Source organism: Terrapene carolina, unplaced genomic scaffold, assembly GCF_002925995.2.
Source record: "Terrapene carolina triunguis isolate 2854851 unplaced genomic scaffold, T_m_triunguis-2.0 Scaffold212, whole genome shotgun sequence".
In the NCBI taxonomy this organism is placed as follows: Eukaryota; Metazoa; Chordata; order Testudines; family Emydidae; genus Terrapene; species Terrapene triunguis.
Window position 1 is genome coordinate 4,938,858 of NW_020664563.1, and position 17,906 is coordinate 4,956,763.

The following is a 17,906-nucleotide window of genomic DNA, read 5'->3' on the forward strand; positions in this document are numbered from 1 at the left end:
AGTGCAAAGGCTTGTAAGAGTCAGGGATAACGGAGGAGCTGAGGGAGAGGGAAGTAAATTGCTGGCTGGGAAGGAGCCTGGGTGTGAACTTGGAGGGTTGTTGGGTATGAGTGGGAAAAGCATGGAACAGTTTTTTGTCCCCCTCTAACCTGGCCTGACAGGTGCTGTGAAGAAGGCAGGCTCTTTCCCTTCCTTATCGGACTGGGATCGGTTGCTGCATTCTGTTGCCACAGTGCCCTCTGGTGGGCAAAAGACGGAACTGCAACAACATTTCAGCAGAAGCTTTTTTCTGCACAGAAAGTTAAAAATGTGCATGGCTCATTAATTATGAACACAGTAGCGCAGAATTCCCCCACGAGTACTGCATCTATGGAACAGATAGTTAATAATGTGCAATCAGCTTTACTAACCAGGGGCTGGACATTTTAAATTCCTAAACTAGGCAGCTTGATTTAACTTATTAAAATACAAATCACAACCTACTTTTTTCCCCCTCCACAAGAGGTAAGGGGAATTTTTTTAAAACACCCCACATGCATATAAGCCACAGCTTTGACACCCATAAGCTAGAGAAGCTAAAAACCATAGAAAGGTGTATATAAATGTGTGACAACCATCAAAACAAGTTTTACAAGTATGTTTTCATTTGTTTTTAAAATGAATATGATTCTATGTGGTTGAGGATTAAGTTTATTCTAAAAATAGTACTAAAATCTTCAACAATACAATAGACAAGAGAGTAAATTATTGACACAAGTGGTGTTTAAGTTAAAGTAATTTACAGAAACGCAAAGATCTAAAAGAAACAATTTGTAAAATATTTATGTTCCCAACTATTGCTTCACTATATACAATCATCAACCTCTGCAGTTTTGACATTTCAGTTCTACTAACATTACAATACTATAATTCAGGCACATCAAACAGGCAGAATCATTCTTCTAATTTGAAATTCTGAGTAATCTTGCCTTTATGTTGCAGATATCCCCTACTTCCAATCTACCCCCCCACACACACACAAGATTCTAAAGAAGACCACCTAAAAAGACATGCAGAAGAGAATTTTGAAATGGGGCAGCTATTCTACCCTCCGCCTGTCTCTAGCCCCTTCTTGGCCCAAGTCTTCATCTGTTACCTTTCTCCTCTTACCCAAAATTCTAACCTATTGCTCTCTATAAAATCTCTAATTCATAGAATATGAGGGTTTGAAGGGACCTCAGGAGATCTAGCCCAATCCCCTGCTCAAAGCAGGACCAATCCCCAGACAGATTTTTGCCCCAGATCCCTAAACGGCCCCCTCAAGGATTGAACTCTCAACCCTGGATTTAGTGGGCCAACGCTCAAACCACTGTAGTATCCCTCCCCCCTAATTTTAAACATCCACTCAAGAACAGGGCAAAGTAAAGTCTGCTTCCTGTTGATTTAGTACAATATGCCACTAAACAATGTTCATATAAAGAAAACTAAGCAGATATTTCTAAACATTGGTTAACAGATGTTAGACTTGGAGACAGAGTATATTTGGCATACAATCTTATACTGAGAGTCCCCTTCTGCTCTAGTAATCAGTAGCAAAATTTTATAGAATCCATTTCTGCAGGGAGTTATTTGTTTTGTTTGACCAAAAGCGAATCTTGCCCCTTTTTAAAGGAGAGAGGAATTCTATTCTAGGGAAGTAGTTTGAGTTTGAGTTCCATGCAGCTATTAGTACAGTTAACCAGACTGGCAGCTGGAAAAAAAAAAAAAAGAAAAAAAAAACCAACCCACGCTAAAGTTAGGCAATTAATTTAGTTACAGGTTTGACCCTGTCCCATTTCTATTACTCTTCTCATCCGCACCATGATTCCATTTTTCCTTCTACTCTATTTCAGTGCTTTGCACATAGAATAGACTTCTCATAGCATTTTGTTATTGCCAAACACTATAGCCTATCAGTAAACTACTACATATATGGATGCATATTTGTCAAGTCTTTATACACAGAATATAAAAATCAATAAAATCCAAGATGCTAACTCGTAGAATATTTGCAGCTCTACCAGTCCAAGACACAGCAAACCCATTTAAGTAGTTCCATAATGCAAATGCCTCTTCAAATGTCAGTACTTCCTTTGCCTCAGGCCAAACATGCCACACTATTGTTTATTATGTATTAGCGTGCAGATAGTTTCAAACATGTATTTCCACACTGATTGATGAGTAACAAAATAGCTAAAACGACTACCAGTCTTTTTCAGATTATCTGGACATTAAGGCTTTCTAGTCAATACTCAGATTTTATCATTCCCTGTCCTTATTATATACTTCTCTTGTTGCACCAAGATTTACCCTCTCTCTCTGAATAAGTCACTGTTTCTAAGAGAGTCTCCGACCTTGCAGAAGTTTTTAATGTGATCATTCAAGTTTGCTACAGATGGTTCAATGACGACAGCAACAGAAGCTATTTAAATCTGATAAAGAATGATCTGGCATTTTCATTGGTATATTTCTACACATGACTTTCTTGGATGCCCCACTGGATTCCTAAGGTTAAGAAGAGATACACATCCAAGTCTTGGCTGCTAGCCCAAGCTTACAAGACAAAAACTTTACCCTTCATACGATAGGCATGTGCTGTTCTCCTTTACTGAAGGGGAAGGAAAAAAACATCTGCTCATCACTTCTGAATAAAATAGTATGTGTGATGTTGTAATTTAGCAGTGTTCCATTGACAGCTTGGCATCCATAACAAACCAAGAATGTATTAGAATGTTATGTTTGTAAAATCTGAGTGACTTTGAAACTGATGTTGATCTAGCAGACTGTACAGTTTTGTTTTTTAAACATAGCTCTTAATAAGTTCCTCATTATTTAAAGTCATTTAAAAAGGTAGCAGTTATTCTTGATACAGAAGACTATTATCTGAAGACACCATTAGAATAATGAATGGAGTTAGCACCAAGTGAGCAGCCAGTGGAAGTGAATTTGATAAGTTACAAGTTAACCAGAAGTAAATGGAACCCACATAAACATAATTATCTGATGGCAGCATCCATGATGGCACCATGGAGATGAATCTATTAATTATACTACAGGGACCTCCTCTACAAAGAAAACCGAAACTGCTTTTTAAGGGATATTTTCTTACGCCAATACATTCTGATATCTACCCATAAAACATGAACCACTACACCTTGTTACGGACAAATTTTCTCGACTTTCCCCATAATAAAATGGCTTCATTTTTAGAAGCATATCAGATTTGGAACTTAAAGCATGAACTTGTTCAACACAATTTAAAATCAGACCTATGTACAGAGGCAACTCCAAGCAGTGGGCCATGAAGCACAGAGTATAATCAAGGATAGCCATCAGAAAACTTATTTCCAGGGTCTTCCCACATACTAGATAAAGGCATAAGCCCATAAACTTAGCATCAGTTCAATCTAAACCCACCCATTGTTAAGGATGATGAGATAGGCACCATATAACATCCTCTTATCCTATTGCCATACAATTCTGTGACTTCACCAGAAGCCTTAAAATTAAATAGTTTTTAGTCTGAATTAATCTAGTTGGTATACTTTCACTGCAGCTTGTATTTAGTTTTATTTAACATGATACAGTCATCTTGACCTATAAATATCTTTCACTCCATTTCAACCCATGGTTAGTGCTCAAATTGACATTAATGGCCTTACCAGTGGACCTATGTGTGTCTGTGGACTCCAAGTAGTCCAACACAATCTTCTCCAGAGATTCTAGAATGAGGGGGAAACACTGTTTCTTCCTTCATTTTGAAATGGTCCTAATCTGGAAGGAAGTCGAGTAAAATCAATTTGATTCAGAGAGTTTGCCCTCTTCCAATGACAATGACTTGGAGTAATGTTTGTGATGATTAGTCAACTCCTCAGAAAAAGAGGCTATTTAAAGCTCTCTACTTCTGATGTGGTCTTGGAGGATTAAGGTGTCTAAAAAGAAAGGAATGATCACCATTTCGGAGCTTTACTCGGGGGTGAGGGGTGGAAGACAAGGAACAGGGTCTGGATTTTCTACGAGGTTTCTGGACATTAAGATTTTTGCCTGAGGAACTGGAAAAGATGGGTCCCTCAGAGTCAAAAACACTGCTTAAATATAGAATTACCTGGGACTTCCTGGTTGAGTGGCAGACAGCACTTATTCAAAGGAGAAAATCCCTGGCTAAGCCCTGAAAAGAGTGACTGGGAAAGGCAGCAACAAACTAGATTTCTAACTTCTATAACAATCACAGAAGCAGAGAGAGGGAGCAGGAGTCTCAAAAATTGGAGATTTCCTTACAATTTGACTCATCTGTTACTTGAATCTTGAAACCATGCTCAGCCTTGCTTAGAAGCAGCAGGAAATCGAAGTGGAAAAACTGTAAAGCCAAATTCTGCTTTAAATTGGCCCCCAAAACTCCACAAGCTACCATTACCAGCTCCGTTATTAGAGGGGAGAGTCTACAGGAGCGATGAGCTAAGCAGGCCAAACAACAGAGGTCCCCATGAGCTCAACATTCCATTTTAGTGTATTGACAAGACACTAAATAGGGAAATTCCCTGGTTCCCCTTTAGTCCTGTCAAATGGACCATATCTTTATTAAAGTTGTTTGGCAGAGGGAGAAGAGTGTCATAAAATTCCACCCAGAAAGGAGGCCCTCCAGAAAGAGCCCTGAGGAACCTACATCTGCCTACACAGAGGCAGAAGACTGGGCTCTCAACGTGGCTGTAGCACTTCTAGTGTGCCAGCAAAGAAAGACAGCAATCAATTTAAAAAATGTAAGAGGTACTCTGCTTCCCTCTGAAGCATGGAACAAAGGCAGATACTCCCAGAGGAGAAAAAAAAAAAAAAAAAACCTCTGGTACTATAAATGGCCATCTTCATCCCATCTCACTCAAATACAATGAGACACAGCATTCTCTTATTCCTACAGAAGTGTTTTGGGTTTATCCACACTTCATTTCTACCACACAATGGAGAAATGTTAAAGCTAACTTTTTGATTGATTAAACAATTTTGAATGATTTAGAAAGCTAGTTGCTACTATTACAGAGCAGGATGCTACAACAAGAGAATCAGTTTAAATGACTATGCCTTTGAGAGAAAACAGTAAGCACAAAATATACAGAATCAAAATGAGTAAGGATGCTACAAGATAAGAATCTACACATATTGCTTGAAGTAAAATCTCTGTTCTTTACCACAATGCATTTCACTGTTTGTTTTGAGAACACAAAAATATTTCATTACTTTCTAGCTTGGAACTGATGAAAAATAGGTCAAAGCAGAATATACTTTCGGCGGTGTCGCTCAACTATGCTTTTCTTTTGCAAAAAGTTTTCATATTTTAAATCCTGCCATCCAGAATGTTCTTCAGAAAGAAAGGAATTTCTTCATTTCATTTACAGAACTGGATTCATATGCACAAAAATAGTGAGCATATCCTGTTTCTGCAGATCAGATCTTGCAAATCAGGTAAGTTTGCATCAAGAACTCTCAATCTTAGTGTAGCTTAAAATTTTAAAAAAAAAAATACAGAAAGTTACTAGACAAATTAGAATGCATATAAATGATAAAAACAAAACAAAGGTCTGCAAAGTAAACATAGAAATAATCAGTCTTCATTCACTACTACTATCTAGTTTAATCATCCTTGTCCAACACAGCAAAATTTACTGTGATGTAATTGTGTGTTGAGTGGGCTTGTCTCCTGTGTGGACTACACCAATACAAAATTAGAACCCTGTTATGAAATAATACTAAAGCCCTGTACGTAAGCTTTCAAGAGTGTCTACAGTGTTTCGGTGTCCCACTTCACACACCTTAAACGGGCCACATTTTCAGAAAGTGCAGACCACAGACGCTCTGAAAACCAGGTCCCCCTTTAAAGTGTTTGAATTGGGGCACTCCTTAAATATATAGACCCTAGTCTTCACAGGTCTTTACCACAGTGTCCTGACACTAAATGTGACACTGTAAAGAGGCTCTACCTGATCATTTTACCATCTTAATAGAACAGTTTGTGGATGGATTAAATTAAAAATACATAAATGCTACTAATGCATTCTGGCTGGAAAAAATAAACAGCAAAGCCTTATGTGGACTGTGCAGAATACAGGAAGGTAATGAAGCACATGGCTTTGATGCTTACTCCCCCACATCTCCCACACTGGGGTTTTTAAACACAAGTTTGTGCAAACACCAGGTGTGCCATTAGCTGTGGATAACAAATATTTTTAAAACTCTTGAAATCAAGCAAAGAACAGAGTTTCTCTTTAAAAAGTTAAAGTTATGCTTCATTCATACCAGCCAGCATAGCTGTGGTGGCAGAAAGTTCACACCTATGTTAAAAACAGTTCCCTTACCTGGGGGAAGTTATTCAAGAACAAGGGTAGAATAGCCATTATCTGTTCAGTGCTGTCCACACGGGAAGCAGAAATGGCAAACAGCAGCAATGTTAAAACATGGTTATTATCAGGATTCTACCATAGACCTGTGTGAATAAGAATTTTTGTCTGAAAATCATTATAAAACTATGCTGTATAACAGCCAGACACTTTATATAATGGATTTATAACAGGGGTGGGCAAATTTTTTGGCCCGAGGGCCACATCTGGGTATGGAAATTGTACAGTGGGCCATGAATGTTCACTAAATTGGGGTTGGGGTGCAGAAGGGGGGTGAGGGTTCTGGCTGGAGGTGCGGGCTCTGGGATGGGGCTGGGAATGAGGGATTTGGGGTGTAGGAGGATGCTCCAGGCTGGGACAGAAGGGTTCGGATGGCGGGTGGGAGATCAGGGTTGGGGCATGGGGGGTGGGGCCAGAAACAAGGAGTTCAGGGGGCGGGAGGGGTGAGGGCTTCGACTGGGGGTGCAGGCTCTGGGCTGGGACTGAGGGGTTCGGAAGGCAGGAGGGGGGGATCAGGGCTTGAGCAGGGGGTTGGGGCGTGGGGAGAGGCTCAGGGGTGCAAGCTCCAGGCGGCGCTTACCTCAAGCAGCTCCCGGAAGCAGCAGCATGTCCCCCCTCCGGCTCCTACACAGAGGTGCGGCCAGATGGCTCTGCGTGCTGCTCGGTCCACAGGCACCGCCCCTGCAGCTCCCATTGGCCGCAGTGCACAGCAAATGGGAGCTGTGAGGGCGGCACCTGCGGACAGGGCAGCGCGCAGAGCCCCCTGGCTGCCCCTAAACATAGGAGTCAGAGGGAGGACATGCCACTGCTTCCGGGAGCTGTGGCACGCATGCACGGAGCAGCCCCCAACTCCGCTCCTCAGCTGGAGCATGGGAGCAGGGCAAGCCCCAGACCCCGCTCCCAGGTGGAAGCTTGAGGGCCAGATTAAATCGGCTGGCAGGCCGGATGTGGGCCGTAGTTTGCCCACCTCTCATTTATAATAGGTCATTTCAGGATAGGAAGTTTATGATATCTTATGGGGCTAAAAGTAGAAAAGCTTTTAGGCTAAAAAAAGTCCTTTTTAAGTGATGCAAGCTTAGACAGAAAATAGTTTGAAGGGACAATGTCAAGTTAAAAATTGTTATCTTTTTATTAAAACACTCCTAGATAAATATTTTTAATATGTTTACCATTAATGCTGATTTTTCTGACTTTTGCATCCTGGAAAATTAAGATTAATTAGTGAGTTTCATTTTTGTTTGTACTCAGTTTCACATTCCTAGTTCTCCTGCACTAACACAATGCTGAAGTGTTCAAATCCTAATTAACTTATTTTCATTAGATTTTAAAAAGATGGGAATGTTTTCACTGATCTCAGGTTCTATAATACCTTGTTTTAAACTAAAAAGTGTTCTAGCCTGCATTCTCCAAAAGCCACTAATTTCTCCAAGCAGACCACCAAGAGCAGAATTTGGAATATTTTACTCCAGACTAATAGTTATAATATCTTGCCCATTTCAAAAGAAACATGGCTTTACTGAAGGACAGATTAGGAGTAAGAATAAAGATGAAGTATTTTTCCTTAGCCATTATGTGTTTTCATTGAAACAAAACCAAAGGGGGGGGGGGAAGGAAAAGATTACAATAGGCAGAATAAACAGCAGTTTAAAGAATTGAGGAGCAATAGACCACCTGCAGGGAAGGCTAAAGAAGAGTAAAAAGCCAGGAATTGGAAGGTGACATGTCTTTGCAACAGGCAGGGTCTCACAGAGTAATGGCAGTGACTATAATTACAGGGTTGCATTTCCATTTAAGTAGGATTCTCTCATACCTTGAATAAACAAATTTGAAGTTTCTAGGACAAGCCACTTTTGAGATATTACATGACAAAGATGTAGTTGAATAATTTTCAAAGACAACTTACAAAAAAAATAAAACAAAAACAAACAAAAAAAAACACACAATACATCAGAAACTGCTTGTCCAATTCATTTCAAGTTACCATAAAAACCCACAGGAAATATAGGCAACATTTCAACTCAAAGGACCTCCTTGAGGGATTTAGAGTGGAATAAAAATAGGGCTTACAATGAAAACCTGCATGACTTTTTTCCAAAAACATACGCCAAAGTAGGCATCAAGAGGTAAATTCAGATTCTAATAGTATGCAAATCCCTGCTTTAATTAAAAAATACTCATCTTTAGCTACAGAGCCACAATTGGCACCTCCACAATAAAGTTCTCTATACACAGAACATGCATTTCACTTTAGAAGTCAGCAGATGGAAAGAGAGGTTTTGAATATATAAAACTGAGTGCCTAAGTCTGTTTCTTCATAAAATGTTTCTCCACAAAAGGTATGAAGTAATTTATTTTGATTTATTAAACATTTTAGTACTACAGCAGAAGTCTTATGAACAGATTTAAATGAAATACAAAAAAAAAATCCTGAACCCCAATACAATTTAAAATGTTACAATCTCTATCCAGAAGAGAGACCCAGCCTGCTGCAATTACTGCCTATTCCAATTCACCAACAAAAAACCAACAATGAAACAGGGAATTGTAGAGTTGCTTTGAACACTCCGGAAAGTGAGCTTCCTACTATCCCCTATCTTTGGTCTGTCTCTTCTTCTGACAGCCTCTCATACACTGAGCCTCAAATACAGGGTGGCACCGAGTCTCACATAGGGTATGTCTACACTGCAATGGTTGCATGGTTGGCCCGTTTCAGCTGACTCGGGTTTGTGGGACTCAGGCTGTGTGGCTATAAAACTGTAGTGTAAATGTTTGGACTAAGGCTGGAGCCCAGGCTCTGGGACCGGCCAAAGCCTGAACATCTACACTGCAGTTTTATAGCCCTGCATCCCAAGCCAGAGTCAGCTGACACAGGCCAGTTTTAGTGCAGTGTAGACATATTCGGAGGGTGTCACTGAGCCTCACAGAGCGCATCCCTAACTCAGGACTTTTGAGGGGGGAAGGGAAGAGGACAAATGAGAGAGGAGAGGAAAGATCCATGTGAGTTGGATTCACTAAACACATGCAGCAAAATCTCCTTCTGCCACTTTACCCAGCCTCTCTTCCAATCACTGATGCATGAGGAATAATTTCATCCATAGTACACGGGGGGGAGGGGGGGGAAAGAGAAAGAGGGGCTTCCCTCATCCCTACAATTTAGCTTGCAACAGTTGACCCACTAATGAAGAATTCCCACCACTGTGGTAACTAGTTTGGCTAGAGCCTGATTCCATCTGTGACAAGAGAGCAAGTTTGAGCTGCTGTACAAGACAAAACTAGCAATTAACAACTTCTATGCAGGCATTGCAGTGTATCCTCTTGGGAAAGTGTGACTTGGTGCAGCATCTCTGGTAGCCTCTGTGACTGGCAGCAATAGAAGGAATTTTGCCATTTATTATTTAGACCATCAAGATTTGAGATTTTTTCCCCTAATAGTTATTTCAGTTATGAAAGCTTCTAATAAACCAGCAAACATACAAATCCATGTAACCTTATATACTTGTGACAGTAAGACTGACTGTTAGTATAAAAGGCAAGAAAACTAGGGAGGAAAGTATTTTAGTTCAACTTGAATATTAAGGTTCATAATGAGTTTTCATGTAATTAATTTGTTACAGGAAGGGAAGGATGAATTATCTTGTATTTAGTAAACAGGACTGGGAGTTAGGACACCTGGGTTCTATTCCTGGCTATGCCACTGACCCTGAACCAGTTATTTCAGGCTTGTATACAGTAGGGATTTTGGCACCAATGTAGCTTCTCTGGTGCAATCCCCCAGCATAGATATGTAGACATGCTTCCATTGTTCCCTACTGAACAACAACTCACAGGGGGTGAAAGCCCTGCTTTCAACTGGTGTAGCACAACTACAGTGGGGATGTCTGAACCAGCATAGCTACACTAGGACCAAAATCCCTAATGTGGAAAAGCCTTTAACCTCTCTGTGCTTCATTTTCCCTCTCCCCACACCTGTGAAATGGGGTAATACCTGCTTCATATGGATTTGTAGCTAAACTGACATGTGAAGCACTTTCAGATTCTGGGATGGAAGGTGCTATAGAAGTGCAGATTACAACAGTCATTTCATTCATCAACCTGAGGTCCAACAATGCTTCTGAAAATGCTATTAGTAGTGGACAAAAGCTGGATTCAAAACAATTTATACCAGTTTCTTTAGTGTTTAAATAGCTATCAAAGATAGTCTGAATTCAAACAAAGCAGTGAGTGCTATACAATTAAGTATCGAAGAACCCCAAAGTGATCTCCAAGCTTTCGGGGCTGCACCATTTAATTGGCTCTGCAGAAAACCAAACCATTAAGCATTAAGTTCAGCATGATACACACTTTGAATGCTTTCTGAGGTTACACAGAGGGCCAAAGAACAGTGTTTTGCAAACACACAACATCCTTTACACATATCCCACATCCCGTAGGACTGCCTGACAAATGCTTCATGTAATCGGAACTGTGACCCATACCAACATATATATTTTTAGAGGAATGTATTCCTAAAACTTAGTTCCTTAATATTGCCCTTGATTACTGATGGGACATGGAAGCCTGGCATCAAAAGCAGGTCTCTAAAACCATCCAAACATCCTGTTCTCATCAGTTACCAGGGACAGTATGCCCTTGATCCAGGTTCGTTTTTAGAAAGATGCAATTTTTCTATATTTTAGCAGTACTTTGTGCATTTTGCCTCAAAGTTTTATGCCCAGATGGCATTCCAAAACATAACACTTTAATTTTCTTGTATTTTTTGGATTAATGATACTCCTGTTTTAGTTGCTGGCCCATAAATTATGGACCTTTATTGCTCCACTGACTTTTAATACAGAAGATAGTTGTATCTTTAAAAGAAAAACTATCCCTATAAATAAACAAGTTTGTAGGAGGATCACAAATGTAAAATTAGGTGCATAATGAGCACCCGAATGGCCAAGTCACAAGAAATATGAGAATACCAACGTTGAAATTTTTCTAGATTCTTTTAGCTTTCTTGAATCCATAGCTGGGAATGGGTAAAAACACTTTCAAGTAAAATTTAATTTGGTTCAAACTCAGGAATTATCTAGCTGACCCAGGAGAACTAAGGAAGTCCAATTAAAGAGTGAGACTGTTAGAATCTGAATGGCTGTAAGCCATATCTATAGGGGCTAAAAGTCTTATAACCATGGTAACAGAAATAAAATAATAAGATCTTTCCCAGTTTCCTTTGTATATCTGATAATTTGTTGTAGTCCGTTTCATTGTTACTTTCCCATGTAGAAACAGTCATGCTCTGTTAGTGTAGGTTTTTCATAGAAATTTTTTTTTTTTTTTTTTTTTTTTAAATGAACTAGGAAATGTGATTGTAGAACCACAAGATTTGGCATAAGAACTCACGGGCACGTGTGCAGACACTTGAAATCTAGTCATTTTATTGAAGCCAAAACTGGTGTCCCTTAAATATCAGAGGATTATTTGGTGGCTAGTAGGAAAATGAGAGTTGGTATTCTTGGATTTCTTACCCATCAAGTGTCTATACCACAACTAAAGCCAGTGTGTAGTTTCAGTAGACAAGCTACAGAGGTAATAGGACTGGAGATTTACTTCTCAGCTCTTCAGGTCTGAGAGGTTTATTGAAAGACTGAGTTGGAGAAAGTTGTGCTGCTGTTCTGTACAGAGTATTTTAATCTCTATTGTTGCCCAACAAGCACCTTCTACCAACACAAAGTTCACTTCAGAGAAATATTTTAAAAGAATGAGAATTGTATGCAATCTTATTTCCTTACCACATCTAGACCAGCAGTTCTCAACCTGCAGCCTGATCAGCACAGAGCTGTGGTCCATGTCACATCCACAAGGCCATACAAGTACTACTGGATGCGGCCCACAATGCTAATTAGGTTGAGAACCACTGATCTAGACTATTTAAAAAGAGACACCAAGAACAGTGTTGGAGCAAGCTGGGATAGTAAAGAGTCTGCAATTTTACAGCTGAAGTTGACAGAAACTAAAGTACAGTCTCCAAGACTGATCAGCATATTGCCTGACAGAAGAATTTGTCCATCCTCAAATGCTTTAGAGATAATAAAAGGTAACAAAACAAATCTCAGAGCAAGTTTCCCCCCAAACTAAAATCTAGTGGAATTTAACAGTTGCCTTATGATACAAAAACAGCACATTTCTTTTCAGTAATCTGCAGAATTTGGCACTCATAACCAAGAAGAAGGGATCCTAACTTTTCTTACTCTACCATGGAATAGATAAAAAGTTGCTGTGACCTTTTGTATAATAGTCACTAATAAAAGAACCTAGCTCTATTCTTAAAATGCAGGGAACTTATGAGGACAACCTGTTCCATTATTAACGGATTACAGCTTTGGAACACTTAATTTGTTATCAGCTCCAAATATGACACTGAGAAGATTAATGCACGTATGCAAGAAAGGAAGAAGAAATTATTCTACTTTTATTAAGTATCTTAATTGTTTAATGGATAAAAACCCCTGTGGAAACAATTAAAACACCCCATTACAGTTTTGCTCGATAGGTCAAATCTGTGTATGAAAAGCTAATGGCAACTGAATGTTTAAACATGGTTATAACAATTCTCATCTTCCAACAACCTAAACTATTTGCTAGATTCTTACTGAATTTCACCCCACAACCTTAAAAAAGGGATGAGCTGAGAGATTTGTGCTAGAAATGCTTTAAGCTATTAGTACAGTTTGCCTCAATGCTTTCTGGTAGAGTTAGAAACCTTGAACCCCAATCATACAATTGACTTCTCAGGCTGACTCCCATGCCCCCGGGGAAATGCAATTCAAGGAGCTACCCACGAGTCCACCCATATGGAGTTAACTGTAGGATTGGACCCTCAGCTATTAATCATACTGTATTGTCCATTTACAGATACTTAATGTTTGTTTTCACAAGCAGCAAAATATTTACAATGTTACACAATGAAGCACTCTGTGCACTGTGATCTCTTACAACAATGCCTGTTAATTGCCCTGTTAATTCTCTAAATGTTTGTAGGTTGTTCAAGTAGAGAACCCCCTTACAGTTTTAGTACAAAAATGCTATATTGATTTTTTTTCATTCTAAGATTTTTCAAAAAGTGAAGCTCAGTGGTTTAAGAAGTAATTTGTTTTTAAAAGAGAATCCGGCATCACCAGTTATCCTTCAAAAAAGTAACCAAAATGAAATAGATTTCAGAGGAAGATGAAAGCAATGATCCACTGGCGATAACTTCCAAGAGCTCATACCGACAGTAACTGTCTACAAGATTGACTGGCAGCAAAAATATATACCAAAAAAAATCTTACTTCAACATAAGTTTGCAACTTCTTAAAGAACTTCTAACGTGTGCTTTTTGGGTGTTTTGGGGGCATCAATGTGAGGAGGCTACAGAGTGACACTCCTCTGGCAGTCATACGTGAAATGTGACAAGCAAGCGACTAAGTCAGTCCAGTGATTATTTATGAAACTGGAAAGGAAGACATGGAAATATCCCGTCCCCAAATTCTCTCACTTTCCCTCAACATTCAGTAAAATCCCACATGAGGTGTGCATTTACCACCTTCTCCACAGGTTTCTGTGAAGTCTACCCCATTCTCTCTCTACATGTATTGCTGCTTCCTATTTATTTCTGTTTGCAGCTTCAAGATTATTTTATCTTCTACATAGCAATAGCACTTAAAAAAAAAAAGCAGAAGGACAGTCCCTGCCTCAAAAGCTTACAATAATATAGAACAAGATGACACTGTTGGAACAACAGAAGAGAGGCCAAAGGAAATAGCAAGATCACATTAACAGGCCACATATATACACAGCTTTAAAAAAAAAAAAAATTTAGAAGTCCCTGTGAGTCAGTTGTCTAGTCATTATTGGTTGGCACCTTATCTTAGGCATTACAGCAGAAGTGGACCTCAAGGACTTGGAAAGAAATGGAAGAAGCTTTACAGACTAGTTCAGGAAGTACATTCCATGCATAAAGAAGCAAGCACAAAGGTGCTTGTGGGGAAAAATAGAGGCTGGCATAATTGACAGCAAACAGGTCAGGATGTGACACAAAGATTTGAAGACCAGACAGGCTATGTTGTGCACAATTTTAAAATTTAAAGACAAAAAGACATTTGATGTGATGAAGGGGGTGACATGATCAGAAAACAAAACAGGATTATTTTAGCTGCAATGTATCTGAAGAGTAAGGGGGCACACAGTGGGAAATGGGTGTCAGGAAAGCCAGAGGGGAAAAAGGCTACAGTAGCCTGGATGGAAGATACAGACCTTGATGAGAGTTTTAGTAATATGAATTTAGAAGAAAAACTGGATTTCAAAAATGTTAGCGAAAGAAACCGGAAGAATTTGAAACCGACTAAATGTGTGGTCTAGAGAGGCAGCAGAGTTGAAGATGACACTAAGGTATTGAGAGGATGGTGGTGCCATAGGATCACAAAACTCTTTACAAACAGGCTATGAAGAAAATATGGTAGCCCTGTCAAAGGACATGGTCACCACAATGATATTCAGCCAAAGTGAAAAGTGAGATAGATAAATGAAAGTTAGTACTGTAAGTCAGTGTTTCTCAACAACCAGCCCGTGGACCGGTGCCGGTCTCTGAGATTTTCCTGACAGTTTAGGAAGGCAGCAAGCTGGTCCCTGGTATCAAAAAGGATGAGAAACATTGCTGTAAGTCACTCGCAGAATTCCACAGAGTTTAAAAAACACAACAGTCAATTACTTCACAAGGGGTGATGGTTCCTGGTCACCTCAAGCAAACAATGGGTGGGAGGAGAAGAGATACCTTCCCATGCATACTGCATATTTCCCAAGCAAGGATCTTAAATCACTTTGTAACCCATTAAGCTCAGCCCTAGCTGCAACAGGGACGCAACCCCATTCTGTGATTAGACGAGGTCTTCCATCCTAAAAGTCCCCCATAGCACTTTCTAAACTACACTAGCATTGCTCCTCCTGCCACCGTGAATGCAGCAGACATAGGAGTTGATTATTGGGACTTGCTTTTTGGTACAGCAATTTAAACGCAGTGTCCCCGAGAAGGAAAGTCAACACACCTGTCACCGGAGGTCATGGGGGCAGCACAGGATCTTTGTGGGAAGAGGTATCCACGCCACAGAAAGGAGAGACTAACTGGAAGGAAACCTCCTCTGGAAACCTGGGTGACTGAGAGCAGGAGAACCCAGCACTCACAGCACGGGGGGGGAGGCCACCCCAACCCCCCAGGCTACGGGGCCCCATGGGAGTGGAGAATTCTACCAAACAGCACAAGGGAAGACACCCGTAATTCCCAGGGCTATAAGACCAGGAAGAAGCAGGGAAAGCCCAGCACAGGTGGGGAAGGATGACCCCCATATACAGGGCTATAGGGCCTCATGCGAGTGGCAGAGCCTGCCATACACAGCATGGGTGGGGGAAGGCACCCCCCATACCAAGGGCTATAGGGCCCCATTGGAGTGGGGAGCCTGCCATACACAGCACAGGTGGGGGAGGTCACCCCCCATAGCCAGGGCCCCACTGGAGTGGGGAGTCCGCCATACACAACAGATGCAACCCCCATGCTCCATTTGGGAAGGGGCTCGGGATGGGGGAGTGCTCGGAGTGGCTATAGAGTCCGGCGTAAAGAGGAGTCGGTGTGAGACCACCGCCCCTCCCAGCCCGGCTCAGCCCCCACCCCCGGGGCTCAGGGACCCACTCACCAGAGAAGGGAGCAGAAGAAGAGGCAGGAACCCAGGGCCAAGAGCCGGCGGGGCGGCTTCCTCATCGTCTCCCCCTTCTGCCTCCCCCGGCAAGGAGGCGGCGGCACATCCTCCCGCCTGCTGCCGAGGGGGATGAGAGCGGCGGAGCCGGCCGGGCCGGGGGACGGAGCCTCGCGGGGGGTTCAGACACTCGCGCCGCCGCCCCGAGACTGCGCCCAGCCGCTACAGCCGCTGCCCCTGTCTCGAGGCGATCTCCAGCGCGGTGCGAGCAGACCCAGCGGAGCCGTTACCCTCCCCCCAAGTCCCCCCCTTCACGCGCTGAGCTGGAAGAAGACGCGTCACGTCACCCCCCACACATAAACCACGCCTCCACCCATCGCCAGAACACAATTGGCCCTGCGCATTCGATGGCTTCCTCCCTCCCCTCACAGTGATTGGCTCAGAGAGGCCACTTCGATACAATCCCCGGCCCGCAGTCAGAACGCCCATTGTGATTGGACTATAAAACGGACGGGCCTCTTCAAAAGCCCCTCGCACCCTGGGAGTCGTAGTCTTCTCTCGGCATCGTTCCCTCTCAGAGAGCGGCGAACTGGGGGTGCCCTCCCTAAAGCTAGGACCGGTTTAGGCGTCTTTAGAAGAATTAATAATAGACGTGACAACAAAAATATACAGATACGCGAAATAAGTTACAAAATAATTATAAAAAATTCCAGGCGATTGGTAGCAGTATTGACCTAGTTATATTCAGGCTTTCTGTAGGGGCTGCCCCAAGAAAGCTGAGCCCTGATTGGTGGGAGCTGAGGTCCCCGAAGGTGAACGTTCCTGATCCTGGGCAAAATAAAGGAGTGGCTTGCGAAGGATGGGCGGGGGGGAAGCGAGAGGTTTTGTGACCCAAGAATAGGTTGGGTGAGCGAGTCCGCGGGACACCGTAGCTCTCGGCTGGATCCCATTTAGAACTACAAATGCCAGCAGGCATCGCTGCAGCCCTCAGGCTGGCAGCCATTGGCCAAGATTCTCGGTACAGGCTGGGAGTTGTAGTTTTCCAGGGCCTTGATGCTGTTCTAGTCATAGGGCTGAAGGATGTTTTACCCAGTCCAGCCCATGCTTTAACCCAATTTTACAGATGGGAAAACTGAGGCACAGAGTGGGGAAGCAAGTCACCCAAAGGCACCCAAAAGACCAATGGCAGAGCTGGGAATAGAACGAAGGTTGCCAACATTCTAATCGCACAAAACTGAACAATCTTGTCCCACCCGTTCTCAGAGACCCCGCCCCTTGTTTGCTCCATCCCCCCCCTCGCTCACTCTCCCCCCTCCTCACTCACATTAACCGGGCAGGGGGTTGGGGTGCGGGAGGCAGGGCCGGCGCAACCCATTAGGCGACCTAAGCGGTCACCTAGGGCACTACAATTTGGAGGGCGGCGACTGCAGGGGTATTTCAGCGGCGGGACCTTCCACCACCTCTGTGGGGGGCGGCATTTCGAGGCAGGACCTTCCGCTGCCTAGGGCGGCAGAAAAGCTGGCGGCACTCCTGGCGGGAGGGGGATGAGGGCTTCAGTTGGGAGAGGGGGCTCTGGACTGGGGCCAGGGATGAGGTACTTGGGGTGCAGGAGGGGGCTCAGGGCTGGGGAAGGGGGTTGTGGCATGGGAGATGTGTGAGGTGCGGGCTCCGGGAGGGAGTTTGGATGTGGGAGGGGACTCTGGGCTGGGGCAGAGGTTTGGGGTATGGGGTCCCAGCAGCGCTTACTGCAGCTCCTAGGAAGTGGCTGCCAGGTCCCTGTGGCCCTTAGGTAGGGTTA

The 17,906-nt window shown here is 42.5% G+C and overlaps 1 protein-coding gene across 1 annotated transcript in view; it reads right to left on the bottom strand.

Annotated features, from left to right (window-relative positions):
* The window catches only part of LOC112107416 (SUN domain-containing ossification factor), a 78,355-nt gene extending 62,180 nt beyond the window's left edge, over nucleotides 1-16,175 (bottom strand). Inside the window, exon 1 of the mRNA XM_026656114.2 lies at nucleotides 16,109-16,175. Coding sequence (XP_026511899.1) covers nucleotides 16,109-16,173 — 65 coding nt within the window. The 5' untranslated portion in view covers nucleotides 16,174-16,175. The remainder of the gene's footprint in view (nucleotides 1-16,108) is intronic.
* Nucleotides 16,176-17,906: the final 1,731 nt, after the last annotated feature.